At 53.2% G+C, this 14,652-nt stretch overlaps 1 protein-coding gene and 1 long non-coding RNA gene across 2 annotated transcripts in view; one reads left to right on the forward strand and one right to left on the reverse strand.

Annotated features, from left to right (window-relative positions):
• PSMA1 (proteasome 20S subunit alpha 1) overlaps positions 1-7,705 on the reverse strand; it is a 20,179-nt gene extending 12,474 nt beyond the window's left edge. The window contains exons 1-2 of the mRNA XM_056554290.1: positions 7,631-7,705; positions 2,211-2,255 (exon numbers count right to left, since the gene is read on the reverse strand). Coding sequence (XP_056410265.1) covers positions 2,211-2,255; positions 7,631-7,633 — 48 coding nt within the window. The 5' untranslated portion in view covers positions 7,634-7,705. The remainder of the gene's footprint in view (positions 1-2,210; positions 2,256-7,630) is intronic.
• LOC130342875 (uncharacterized) overlaps positions 1-14,652 on the forward strand; it is a 57,116-nt gene that overhangs the window by 22,462 nt on the left and 20,002 nt on the right. The window lies entirely within an intron of this gene.

Below are 14,652 nucleotides of genomic sequence, written 5' to 3' on the forward strand. Positions count from 1 at the left end.
GATCCATACAAATTGTTACAAATCTACTGCAGTCACATCAAGAGCTGTATCCATGGTAACAAGGACGTCTCAGCAGAATAGTGAGTGCAGCTCTGGAGGATATGACAAGATGTAACAGCAGAATAGAGAGTGCAGCTCTGGAGGATAAAACAGGATGTAACAGCAGAATAGTGAGTGCAGCTCTGGAGGATAAGACATGATGTAACAGCAGAATAGTGAGTGCAGCTCTGGAGGATAAGACATGATGTAACAGCAGAATAGGGAGTGCAGCTCTGGAGGATAATACAGGATGTAACAGCAGAATAGTGAGTGCAGCTCTGGAGGATAAGACAGGATGTAACAGCAGAATAGGGAGTGCAGGTCTGAAGGATAAGACATGATGTAACAGCAGAATAGGGAGTGCAGGTCTGGAGGATAAGACCTGATGTAACAGCAGAATAGTGAGTGCAGCCCTGGGGGATAAGACATGATGTCACAGCAGAATAGTGAGTGCAGCTCTGGAGGATAAGACATGTGTAACAGCAGAATAGTGAATGCAGCACTGGAGGTGACTGGAGGATAAGACATGATGTCACAGCAGAATAGTAAGTGCAGCTCTGGAGGATAAGAAAATGTAACAGCAGAATAGTGGGTGCAGCTCTGGAGGATAAGACATGTGTAACAGCAGAATAGTGAGTGCAGCTCTGGAGTATAAGACATGATGTCACAGCAGAATAGTGAGTGCAGCTCTGGAGGATAAGACATGATGTCACAGCAGAATAGTGAGTGCAGCTCTGGAGGATAAGACATGTGTAACAGCAGAATAGTGAATGCAGCTCTGGAGGATAAGACAGGATGTAACAGTAGAATAGTGAGTGCAGCTCTGGAGGATAAGACATGTGTAACAGCAGAATAGTGAATGCAGCACTGGAGGTGACTGGAGGATAAGACATGATGTCACAGCAGAATAGTAAGTGCAGCTCTGGAAGATAAGACATGATGCAAAAACAGAATAGTGAGTGCAGCTCTGGAGGATAAGACAATGTAACAGCAGAATAGTGGGTGCAGCTCTGGAGGATAAGACATGTGTAACAGCAGAATAGTGAGTGCAGCTTTGGAGTATAAGACATGATGTCACAGCAGAATAGTGAGTGCAGCTCTGGAGGATAAGACATGATGTCACAGCAGAATAGTGAGTGCAGCTCTGGAGGATAAGACATGTGTAACAGCAGAATAGTGAATGCAGCTCTGGAGGATAAGACAGGATGTAACAGTAGAATAGTGAGTGCAGCTCTGGAGGATAAGACATGTGTAACAGCAGAATAGTGAATGCAGCACTGGAGGTGACTGGAGGATAAGACATGATGTCACAGCAGAATAGTAAGTGCAGCTCTGGAAGATAAGACATGATGCAAAAACAGAATAGTGAGTGCAGCTCTGGAGGATAAGACAATGTAACAGCAGAATAGTGGGTGCAGCTCTGGAGGATAAGACATGTGTAACAGCAGAATAGTGAGTGCAGCTTTGGAGTATAAGACATGATGTCACAGCAGAATAGTGAGTGCAGCTCTGGAGGATAAGACATGATGTCACAGCAGAATAGTGAGTGCAGCTCTGGAGGATAAGACATGTGTAACAGCAGAATAGTGAGTGCAGCTCTGGAGTATAAGACATGATGTCACAGCAGAATAGTGAGTGCAGCTCTGGAGGATAAGACATGATGTCACAGCAGAATAGTGAGTGCAGCTCTGGAGGATAAGGCATGATGTAACAGCAGAATAATGAGTGCAGCTCTGGAGGATAAGACGTGTAACAGCAGAATAGGGAGTGCAGCTCTGGAGGATAATACAGGATGTAACAGCAGAATAGTGAGTGCAGCTCCGGAGGATAAGACATGATGTAACAGCAGAATAGTGAGTGCAGCTCTGGAGGTGACTGGAGGATTAGACTGAATGTCCGGTCTATATTAATAAGAGGGAATGCAGTGACCAGCACGCGCTGACCCTGTTCAGATTATACAGTGTGTGCTCGTACGCTGTGGTCGCGGACCCTTTTTGGATCACACCCTGTATTGGTCGCTGTATTATCCCAATCATAGACTGTTTACCAGGCATCACACAGTCTGTTGGGGACCGTCTCTTCTCAGGGAGAACAGTTTGTATATGAGACATTAGGGGAACAGACCAAAGGATCATGGGGGAAACCAACAAGGTTCGGAAAAAAGTGCTTACCTGGGGGCTCCACACCGTCACATCGTTGTCATACTGGTTACGGAACTGCGGGAAAGTGACGTCACATGATTATTATATATAAAACAATATATCCAAACCAGACACTGCACCACCCACCTACAGCTGATCAGGAACCACCACTCCAACCTGAGGACCCCCAAATACAACAACCTGAGGACCCCCACACCTACAGCTGATCAGGAACCACCACCTCCAACATGAGGACCCTCAAACACAACAACCTGAGGACCCCCACACCTACAGCTGATCAGGAACCACCACCTGCAACCTGAGGACCCCCAAATACAACAACCTGAGGACCCCCCCAAATACAACAACCTGAGGACCCCCACACCTACAGCTGATCAGGAACCACCACCTCCAACCTGAGGACCCTCAAACACAACAACCTGAGGACCCCCACACCTACAGCTGATCAGGAACCACCACCTCCAACCTGAGGACCCCCAAATACAACAACCTGAGGACCCCCACACCTACAGCTGATCAGGAACCACCACCTGCAACCTGAGGACCCCCAAATACAACAACCTGAGGACCCCCCCCCCCCCCCAAATACAACAACCTGAGGACCCCCACACCTACAGCTGATCAGGAACCACCACCTCCAACCTGAGGACCCCCCCCCCCCAAATACAACAACCTGAGGACCCCCACATCTACAGCTGATCAGGAACCACCACCTCCAACATGAGGACCCCCAAATACAACAACCTGAGGACCCCCACACCTACAGCTGATCAGGAACCACCACCTCCAACCTGAGGACCCCCAAATACAACAACCTGAGGACCCCCACACCTACAGCTGATCAGGAACCACCACCTCCAACATGAGGACCCTCAAACACAACAACCTGAGGACCCCCACACCTACAGCTGATCAGGAACCACCACCTCCAACATGAGGACCCTCAAACACAACAACCTGAGGACCCCCACACCTACAGCTGATCAGGAACCACCACCTCCAACCTGAGGACCCCCCAAACACAACAACCTGAGGACCCCCCACACCTACAGCTGATCAGGAACCACCACCTCCAACCTGAGGACCCCCAAACACAACAACCTGAGGACCCCCACACCTACAGCTGATCAGGAACCACCACCTCCAACCTGAGGACCCCCCCCCCCCCAAATACAACAACCTGAGGACCCCCCCCCAAATACAACAACCTGAGGACCCCCCCCCCAAATACAACAACCTGAGGACCCCCCCCCCCCCCAAATACAACAACCTGAGGACCCCCCCCCAAATACAACAACCTGAGGACCCCCCCCCCAAATACAACAACCTGAGGACCCCCCCCAAATACAACAACCTGAGGACCCCCCCCCCAAATACAACAACCTGAGGACCCCCCCCCCCCCCAAATACAACAACCTGAGGACCCCCCCCCCCCAAATACAACAACCTGAGGACCCCCCCCCAAATACAACAACCTGAGGACCCCCCCCCCAAATACAACAACCTGAGGACCCCCCCAAATACAACAACCTGAGGACCCCCCCAAATACAACAACCTGAGTATCCCCACACCGACAGCTGATCAGAAACCACCACCTCCAACCTGAGGACCCCCAAATAAAAGAACCTAAGGACACCCACATCTACGGCTGATCAGGAACCACCACCTCCAACCTGAGGACCCCCAAATACAAGAACCTGAAGACCCCCAAATATAAGAACCTGAGGACCCCCACATCTACAGCTGATCAGGAACCACCACCTCCAACCTGAGGACCCCCACATCTACAGCTGATCAGGAACCACCACCTCCAACCTGAGGACCCCCACATCTACAGCTGATCAGGAACCACCACCTCCAACCTGAGGACCCCCACATCTACAGCTGATCAGGAACCACCACCTCCAACCTGAGGACCCCCACATCTACAGCTGATCAGAAACCACCACCTCCAACCTGAGGACCCCCACATCTACAGCTGATCAGAAACCACCACCTCCAACCTGAGGACCCCCACATCTACAGCTGATCAGGAACCACCACCTCCAACCTGAGGACCCCCACATCTACAGCTGATCAGGAACCACCACCTCCAACCTGAGGACCCCCACATCTACAGCTGATCAGGAACCAACAACCTCCAACCTGAGGACCCCCACATCTACAGCTGATCAGGAACCACCACCTCCAACCTGAGGACCCCCACATCTACAGCTGATCAGGAACCACCACCTCCAACCTGAGGACCCCCACATCTACAGCTGATCAGGAACCACCACCTCCAACCTGAGGACCCCCACATCTACAGCTGATCAGGAACCACCACCTCCAACCTGAGGACCCCCACATCTACAGCTGATCAGAAACCACCACCTCCAACCTGAGGACCCCCACATCTACAGCTGATCAGAAACCACCACCTCCAACCTGAGGACCCCCACATCTACAGCTGATCAGGAACCACCACCTCCAACCTGAGGACCCCCACATCTACAGCTGATCAGGAACCACCACCTCCAACCTGAGGACCCCCACATCTACAGCTGATCAGGAACCACCACCTCCAACCTGAGGACCCCCAAATACAAGAACCTGAGGACCCCCACACCTACAGCTGATCAGGTCACATTATAACACTAGGAGGCGCTGTCTCTGGAATTTCCTTAGAACAGAATCACGAGTCACAAAGTAAAAGTGAAAGTGATGGAGGCTTCGCCCTATGAGCAGCTTTACATGGCAGAACCTTCACCATGTGGACACGGAAGACAGAAGAACCATCCGCCACTTCATACAACACCAGCACCGCTCCGGATCCACTCACTGATCTATACAACACTGACTATCCGGATCTCTGCTTCCTGTCAATGAATCCTTACTCATTGTTTAACTAAAACCTCTCAACTGATTGTTACAACATATAAAAGCCAAGAGATTATTCCGCCCTAACACAGGTCTATGACGCCATCATCTCTCCCCCCACGGGTTCTAAGTCTATGACGGCATAATCTGCCCCCTGGGTTCTAGGTCTATGACGCCGTCATCTCCCCCCTGGGTTCTAGGTCTATGACGGCGTCATCTACCCCCTGGGTTCTAGGTCTATGACGCCGTCATCTCCCCCCTGGGTTCTAGGTCTATGACGACGTCATCTACCCCCTGGGTTCTAGGTCTGTGACGGCGTCATCTACCCCCTGGGTTCTAGGTCTGTGACGCCGTCATCTACCCCCTGGGTTCTAGGTCTATGACGCCATCATCTCTCCCCCCACGGGTTCTAAGTCTATGACGGCATAATCTACCCCCTGGGTTCTAGGTCATATGACGCCATCATATCTCCCCCCACGGGTTCTAAGTCTATGACGGCATCATCTACCCCCTGGGTTCTAGGTCTATGACGCCGTCATCTCCCCCTGGGTTCTAGGTCTATGACGCCGTCATCTACCCCCTGGGTTCTAGGTCTATGACGGCGTCATCTACCCCCTGGGTTCTAGGTCTGTGACGCCGTCATCTACCCCCTGGGTTCTAGGTCTATAATGCCCTCATCTCGGCCTGGGTTCTAGGTATATGATGCCCTCATCTCGGCCTGGGTTCTAGGTCTATGATGCCCTCATCTCCCCCCTGGGTTCTACATCTTTTACTCCCTCGTCTCTCCTTGGATCTAGGTCTATTACTCCCTCATCTCTTCCCATGGGTTCTAGGTCTATGACTCCCTCATCTCTCCCCATGGGTTCTAGGTCTATGACTCCCTCATCTCTCCCCATGGGTTCTAGATCTATGACTCCCTCATCTCTCCCCATGGGTTCTAGGTATATGACTCCCTCATCTCTTCCCGTGGGTTCTAGGTCTATGACTCCCTCATCTCTTCCCGTGGGTTCTAGGTCTATGACTCCCTCATCTCTCCTGGGTACATGACAGCCTGCCCCCTCGGATTCTATTCCTCCTCCTCCCTAGGTTCTAGATTAGTGTTTCCCAACCAAGATGCCTCCAGCGGTCAGGACATGGTGAGAGTAGTTTGGCAATAGCTGGAAGCCCCTGTTTTCCTCTCCATCCTTCCCCGGGATTCTCTCTTCCTGACCCCGGTTCAGTACACATAACATCCGCCTCTCCCGCTGTATGATGGCAGCTTCCTCCTCCCCGGTCCCCCCGCTCCTCTCCTCCTCCTCCCCGGTCCCCCCGGTCCCCCGCTCCTCCTCCTCCTCCTCCTCCCCGGTCCCCCCGCTCCTCCTCCTCCCCCCCGGTCCCCCGCTCCTCCTCCTTCCCCTCCCCGGTCCCCCGCTCCTCCTCCTCCCCGGTCCCCCGCTCCTCCTCCTCCCCGGTCCCCCGCTCCTCCTCCTCCCCGGTCCCCCGCTCCTCCTCCTCCTCGGTCCCCCGCTCCTCCTCCTCCCCGGTCCCCCGCTCCTCCTCCTCCCCGGTCCCCCCGCTCCTCCTCCTCCTCCTCCTCGGTCCCCCGCTCCTCCTCCTCCTCCTCCTCGGTCCCCCGCTCCTCCTCCTCCTCCTCCTCGGTCCCCCGCTCCTCCTCCTCCTCCTCCTCGGTCCCCCCGCTCCTCCTCCTCCTCCTCCTCGGTCCCCCGCTCCTCCTCCTCCTCCCCGGTCCCCCGCTCCTCCTCCTCCCCCTCCCCGGTCCCCCGCTCCTCCTCCTCCCCCTCCCCGGTCCCCCGCTCCTCCTCCTCCCCGGTCCCCCGCTCCTCCTCCTCCCCGGTCCCCCGCTCCTCCTCCTCCCCGGTCCCCCGCTCCTCCTCCTCCCCGGTCCCCCGCTCCTCCTCCTCCCCGGTCCCCCCGCTCCTCTCCTCCTCCTCCCCGGTCCCCCTCTCCTCTCCTCCTCCTCCCCCTCCTCCTCCTCCCCGGTCCCCCGCTCCTCTCCTCCTCCTCCCCGGTCCCCCGCTCCTCCCCTCCTCCTCCTCCTCCCCGGTCCCCCGCTCCTCCTCCTCCCCGGTCCCCCGCTCCTCCTCCTCCCCGGTCCCCCTCTCCTCCTCCTCCCCGGTCCCCCTCTCCTCCTCCTCCCCGGTCCCCCGCTCCTCTCCTCCTCCTCCCCCGGTCCCCCGCTCCTCTCCTCCTCCTCCCCGGTCCCCCGCTCCTCTCCTCCTCCTCCCCGGTCCCCCGCTCCTCTCCTCCTCCTCCCCGGTCCCCCCGCTCCTCTCCTCCTCCCCGGTCCCCCGCTCCTCTCCTCCTCCCCGGTCCCCCGCTCCTCTCCTCCTCTCCTCCTCCCCGGGGCCCAGCTCCTCTCCTCCTCCCCGGGGCCCAGCTCCTCTCCTCCTCCCCGGGGCCCGCTCCTCTCCTTCCCGGTTCCCAGCTCCTCTCCTCCTCGGGTTCCCCGCTCCGCTCCTCCCCGGGGCCCCGCTCCTCTCCTCCCCGGTCCCCGCTCCTCTCCTCTCCTCCTCCCCGGGGCCCCGCTCCGCTCCTCTCCTCCTCCCCGGGGCCCCGGCCCTGCACTCACCATGTTTCCCGGCTTCCCCGACCTGCTGAATAATGGTGCTCGGCGCTCGGCTCTGAGGTCTGACAAAGCCCCGCCCTCTCCCCAGACAGAACCAATCCACCGCCGGGTCACAGCTTTTTCTTTGTTATAACTTTATTAGCAGAGCACAGGGCGGACATTACAATGTTTCTGGCGTCACCACTTAATGTGATACAATATACAGTATATAGTGTCACCACGTGATGTGATACAATGTATCTGTACAGTATAGGGGACAGCTGTCCATCATCCACAATCATCAGGTAAATCACAAAATTCTGAGGGGCCCCAATTACTTCATTGACACTGACCAAGGGGGGTGAAGAGATAAGAGGCAACGGGTCCAGGGGGACCCAGAAAATAAGAGGGGACAGGTCCGGGGGACACAGGAGATAAGAGGGGACAGGTCCGGGGGACACAGGAGATAAGAGGGGACGGGTCCGGGGGACACAGGAGATAAGAGGGGACGGGTCCGGGGGACACAGGAGATAAGAGGGGACAGGTCCGGGGGACACAGGAGATAAGAGGGGACGGGTCCAGGGGAACACAGAGGATAAGAGGGGACAGGTCCGGGGGACACAGGAGATAAGAGGGGACAGGTCCGGGGGACACAGGAGATAAGAGGGGACGGGTCCGGGGGACACAGGAGATAAGAGGGGACGGGTCCAGGGGAACACAGAGGATAAGAGGGGACAGGTCCGGGGGACACAGGAGATAAGAGGGGACGGGTCCGGGGGACACAGGAGATAAGAGGGGACGGGTCCGGGGGACACAGGAGATAAGAGGGGACGGGTCCGGGGGACACAGGAGATAAGAAGGGACAGGTCCGGGGGACACAGGAGATAAGAGGGGACAGGTCCAGGGGAACACAGAGGATAAGAGGGGACAGGTCCGGGGGACACAGGAGATAAGAGGGGACGGGTCCGGGGGACACAGGAGATAAGAAGGGACAGGTCCAGGGGAACACAGAGGATAAGAGGGGACAGGTCCGGGGGACACAGGAGATAAGAGGGGACAGGTCCGGGGGACACAGGAGATAAGAGGGGACAGGTCCGGGGGACACAGGAGATAAGAGGGGACGGGTCCGGGGGACACAGGAGATAAGAAGGGACAGGTCCAGGGGAACACAGAGGATAAGAGGGGACAGGTCCGGGGGACACAGGAGATAAGAGGGGACAGGTCCGGGGGACACAGGAGATAAGAGGGGACAGGTCCGGGGGACACAGGAGATAAGAGGGGACAGGTCCGGGGGACACAGGAGATAAGAGGGGACGGGTCCGGGGGACACAGGAGATAAGAGGGGACGGGTCCAGGGGGACACAGGAGATAAGAGGGGACGGGTCCAGGGGAACGCAGAGGATAAGAGGGGATGGGTCCAGGGGACACAGAGGATAAGAGGGGACGGGTCCGGGGGGGACGCAGAGGATAAGAGGTGGACAGGTCCAGGGGGACGCAGAGGATAAGAGGGGACGGGTCCCGGGGGACGCAGAGGATAAGAGGGGACAGATCCATGGGGAGGCAGGAGATAAGGGGGGATGGGTCTAGGGGGACCCAGGAGTTAAGAGGGGACAGACCATTGGACCATCTAGGCATGCTGTGAGTTGTAGTTTTCCATTGCTCTCCAGCCCCCTCTATACTGCCCTCTGGAGGCAGCTGAGCTGTAGTCAGGGGAACCTTAGAACACAACTAAGATTCTCAAGAGTTTACTTCAAAGAAGAAAATCTCTGTAGGTGGCGCTAGCGAGTTTTGCAACTAATTTGCATACTATTTCCCATGGAGCTTTGGCTGGTCTATTACACTATCTACGCCAGCGGGGGAGAGATAATACCGCCTCATAGTGCAGTCACATCTGACCCAGTAATAAGTAGTAAATGATCTCAGAGAAATAGAAGGTTTTGTTTTGTTTTCCTTTATCCTTTTAATCGGTCTAAAATAGAAAATAAAACTTGTATCAAGAAACCAAAAAGTAGCAGAACAGCACCACCCATGTCATCAGGTTGTGTGTGGTATTACAATTCAGCTGCATTCACTTTAATTGAACTGCAATTGGTTACAATACCACACATGGCCTGAGGACAGGGTGGCACAGTTTTCTAATCCTGGAAAATCCCTGATAGGACAGATCCCCCATTTACAGGTGATTAGTAATCAATAAAGAGTGCGCTCCGATCTATACAGGAGATATGTGAAAGACTCCGGTCTACGCTGTGTAGCTGCTAAATACAAAAGAAAAAGGTCAGTAGCATAGCGGTGATATACAAAGCCTGACATCCGGAGGGTTTTATTTTTACGTTGTTAGTTTTTTAAGATGATACAGTTCACCAGTAGAAGCTGCATAGAGCGTCAGGAACAACAGGAAATGTTCACTTACTATTCTGCTGGTGGGGTCACTGTGTACATACATTACATTACTTATCCTGTACTGATCCTGAGTTATATCCTGTATTATACCCCAGAGCTGTACTCACTATTCTGCTGGTGAGGTCACTGTGTACATACATTACATTACTTATCCTGTACTGATCCTGAGTTATATCCTGTATTATACTCCAGAGCTGTACTCACTATTCTGCTGGTGAGGTCACTGTGTACATACATTACATTACTTATCCTGTACTGATCCTGAGTTATATCCTGTATTATACTCCAGAGCTGTACTCACTATTCTGCTGGTGGGGTCACTGTGTACATACATTACATTACTTATCCTGTACTGATCCTGAGTTATATCCTGTATTATACTCCAGAGCTGTACTCACTATTCTGCTGGTGAGGTCACTGTGTACATACATTACATTACTTATCCTGTACTGATCCTGAGTTATATCCTGTATTATACCTCAGAGCTGTACTCACTATTCTGCTGGTGAGGTCACTGTGTACATACATTACATTACTTATCCTGTACTGATCCTGAGTTATATCCTGTATTATACTCCAGAGCTGTACTCACTATTCTGCTGGTGAGGTCACTGTGTACATACATTACATTACTTATCCTGTACTGATCCTGAGTTATATCCTGTATTATACTCCAGAGCTGTACTCACTATTCTGCTGGTGAGGTCACTGTGTACATACATTACATTACTTATCCTGTACTGATCCTGAGTTATATCCTGTATTATACTCCAGAGCTGTACTCACTATTCTGCTGGTGAGGTCACTGTGTACATACATTACATTACTTATCCTGTACTGATCCTGAGTTATATCCTGTATTATACTCCAGAGCTGTACTCACTATTCTGCTGGTGAGATCACAGTGTACATTACATTACATTACTTATCCTGTACTGATCCGGAGTTATATCCTGTATTATACCTCAGAGCTGTACTCACTATTCTGCTGGTGAGGTCACTGGGGGGAATTTATTATTGTATATAGAGCTGTTTTGTGTCAATTTTTTTTTGCGCAAAAATATGCGCAAGTGTTTTTTTGCGTCTTTTTTTGCGCAAATTTTGATAGAATTTTTCATCGCCTTGTCTACGGTTAATTTTACCGTAGAGGATTTTCTACTGTAGAATCGAATTTACTAACTGCATTTTTTTTTTCTGCACAAAAAGATGCGCAAATGCAATTTTCTTGCACAAACATACACCACCTCGGAGGACACGTGTCTATTTTGGCACACTTAGGACTGCTACTCCCATCATGGGACAGACTCTGCCCATGATGGGAGTTGTAGTCCAGGGTCTGAGGTGCAGATCGCATCGGGTCATTCTACAGAGACCTGCTGCGATCCGCATTTATTAACTGTGAAAGCCGGAGGTACATGCGTCTACACTGCGCTGCCAACGGCTTCGCTACGCCCCTCAATGCAAGCCTATGGGAGGGGGCGTGACAGCTATCACGCCCCCTCCCGTAGGCATGCATTGAGGGGCGGAGCGTTACGTCACACGGGGCGAAGCCGACGGGGTGTGCAGTGTAGATGCATATACCGCCGGCTTTTGCAGTTAATAAATGCGGATCGCATCGGGTCTCTGTAGAATGACCCGGTGCGATCTGCACCTCAGCCCCTGGAGTAGTAGTCCTAAAAGTCCGGCAGCCGGGTGATGTGCAAATGCCATCCCTCAGCAGCGCTGCGGTACTACAACTACTCCCATCATGGGACAGACTCTGTCCCATGATGGGAGTAGTAGTCCAAGGGCAGAGGGGCAGATTGCAGCAAATCATTCTCTGGAGATCTGCTGCGATCAGTGTTTATTAGCTATACAAGCCGGCTGTACATGCGTCTACACTGCGCTGCCCACGGGCTCCTATATACAGTTCTTATAATTCATAATCCCCGACGGGAGCTCTGATTGGTGGATAGCTTTTGACCAATCAGAGCTCCCGTGTCACGGCGGCGGGGATTATGAATTATGACAGTGTTTATAGGAGCCGGTGGCAGTGCAGTGGAGCCACATGTACCGCCGGGGATTACGGTTAATAAATGCGGATCGCAGCGGGTCTCTGCAGAATGACCCGGTGCGTTCTGCACCTCAGCCCCTGGACTACAACTCCCATCATGGGCAGAGTCTGTCCATGATGGGAGTAGTAGTTCTAAAAGTCCTGCAGCGGGGGGATGTGCAAGTGCCATCCCTCAGCAGCGCCGCGGTACTACAACTACTCCCATCATAGGACAGACTCTGTCCCATGATAGGAGTAGTAGTCCAAGGGCAGAGGGACAGATCTCTGTTCACATTATGCATTTTGCCTTTCTGGCAGTGTGTTCCCAAACAGGGAGACTCCAGCTGTTGCCTAACTACACCCCCTCATGATGGGATTTGTAGTTTAGCAACAATTGGAGGCTCCCTGTTTAGGAACACACTGCATTATGTGCGCTCTCCCCAGGGGAGATACCTGAATGCTGAGGACTACATCAGATTCGGTGGACTGCGACGATGACCAGCATTTTTTTTCAATAAAATGGTTAACAAGGGCTGTGGGGGAGTGTTGTTTTTAAATAAAAAATGTTTTCATTGTGTCGTGTTTTTTATAATTGAATTTTCAGGGTTAGTAGTTGAAGCCGTCATATAGACGGACTCCATTACTAAGCTGGGACTTAGCGTTAGCCCCAAAATCAGCTAACGCTAACCTCTAATTATTTCCCCCGTACCCACCACTGTCACGATGCCGGCTGGCAGGTAGTGGATCCTCTGTGCCAGAGAGGGATTGGCGTGGACCGTGCTAGTGGATCGGTTCTAAGTCACTACTGGTTTTCACCAGAGCCCGCCGCAAAGCGGGATGGTCTTGCTGCGGCGGTAGTGACCAGGTCGTATCCACTAGCAACGGCTCAACCTCTCTGACTGCTGAAGATAGGCGCGGTACAAGGGAGTAGACAGAAGCAAGGTCGGACGTAGCAGAAGGTCGGGGCAGGCAGCAAGGATCGTAGTCGGGGGCAACGGCAGGAGGTCTGGAACACAGGCTAGGAACACACAAGGAAACGCTTTCACTGGCACAATGGCAACAAGATCCGGCGAGGGAGTGAAGGGGAAGTGAGGTATAAATAGGGAGTGCACAGGTGAACACACTAATTGGAACCACTGCGCCAATCAGCGGCGCAGTGGCCCTTTAAATCGCAGAGACCCGGCGCGCGCGCGCCCTAGGGAGCGGGGCCGCGCGCGCCGGGACAGGACAGACGGAGAGCGAGTCAGGTACGGGAGCCGGGATGCGCATCGCGAGCGGGCGCTACCCGCATCGCGAATCGCATCCCGGCTGGAGACGGTATCGCAGCGCACCGGGTCAGTGGAGCTGCCCGGAGAGCTGCGGTAGCGAGAGAGAAGCGAGCGCTCCGGGGAGGAGCGGGGACCCGGAGCGCTCGGCGTAACAACCACCTCAGGGGTGCCGGGAAGAGCTGGTACCAACAGGCCCGGAGCATCAAAAATGGTGCTCCTGTGCCTAGGCGGTAACAGGCTGGCGTTATTTAGGCTGGGGAGGGCCAGTAACAATGGTCGCCCACCCTGGTAACATCAGGCTGTTGCTGCTTGGATGGTATCTGGCTGATACTGAAAATAGGGAGAACCCTATGCATTATTATTTCTTTTTTTTGTGTGTGTTTTTTTTATAAATAAGTAAAAAAATAAATTAAAAAGGGTGTGGTTCCCTCATTTTTTCAGTATCAGCCAGATACCAACCAAGCAGCAACAGCCTGACGTTACCAGGGTGGGCGACCATTGTTACTGGCCCTCCCCAGCCTAAATAGCAGCCTGTTACAGCCTAGGCCCAGGAGCGCCATTTTTGACGCTCTGGGCCTGTTGGTACCGGCTCTTCCAGGAACCCCTGAGGCGGTGGATACCGGGGTAATAATTGGGGGTTAGCACTAGCTGATTTGGGGGCTAACGCTAATCCCCGGCCTAGTAATAGATTTTGTCTACAGGACGCCTTCCATTACTAAGCCTGATAATTTAATTATAAAAAAAACAACACATTAAAAAAAAAATTCTTTAAAAAAACACTCCCCCACGGCCTCGTTAACCCTTTTATTGACATTTAAAATAAAAGCTGTTTATCATCGCAATCCACCAAATCTGACATAGTCCTCCATATTCACGGATCTAAATTTTGAAGAAAAAAAACATCCAAAAGTTTAGTAAAATTTTTTGTTTTCACACACCAGCAAAAATGCAAGAAAAACTGACAAAATGCAGGAAAATGCAGGGACAGTTTTTCTGGCGTTTTTGCTGATGGACAAAAAACCTCAATGGAATCCGACCTCAAAATTCCTGTGTCCACTTATCCTGTGAGATAGAGAAGGAGTGCACGGTAGAGAAGGAGTGCACGGTAGAGAAGGAGTGCACGGTAGAGAAGGAGTGCACGGTAGAGAAGGAGTGCACGGTAGAGAAGGAGTGCACGGTAGAGAAGGAGTGCACGGTAGAGAAGGAGCACGCGGTAGAGAAGGAGCGTGCAGTAGAGAAGGAGCGCGCGGTAGAGAAGGAGCACGCGGTAGAGAAGGAGCGTGCAGTAGAGAAGGAGCGCGCGGTAGAGAAGGAGCGCGCGGTAGAGAAGGAGCGCGCGGTAG

Source organism: Hyla sarda, unplaced genomic scaffold (assembly GCF_029499605.1).
Source record: "Hyla sarda isolate aHylSar1 unplaced genomic scaffold, aHylSar1.hap1 scaffold_66, whole genome shotgun sequence".
Classification (NCBI taxonomy): Eukaryota; Metazoa; Chordata; class Amphibia; order Anura; family Hylidae; genus Hyla; species Hyla sarda.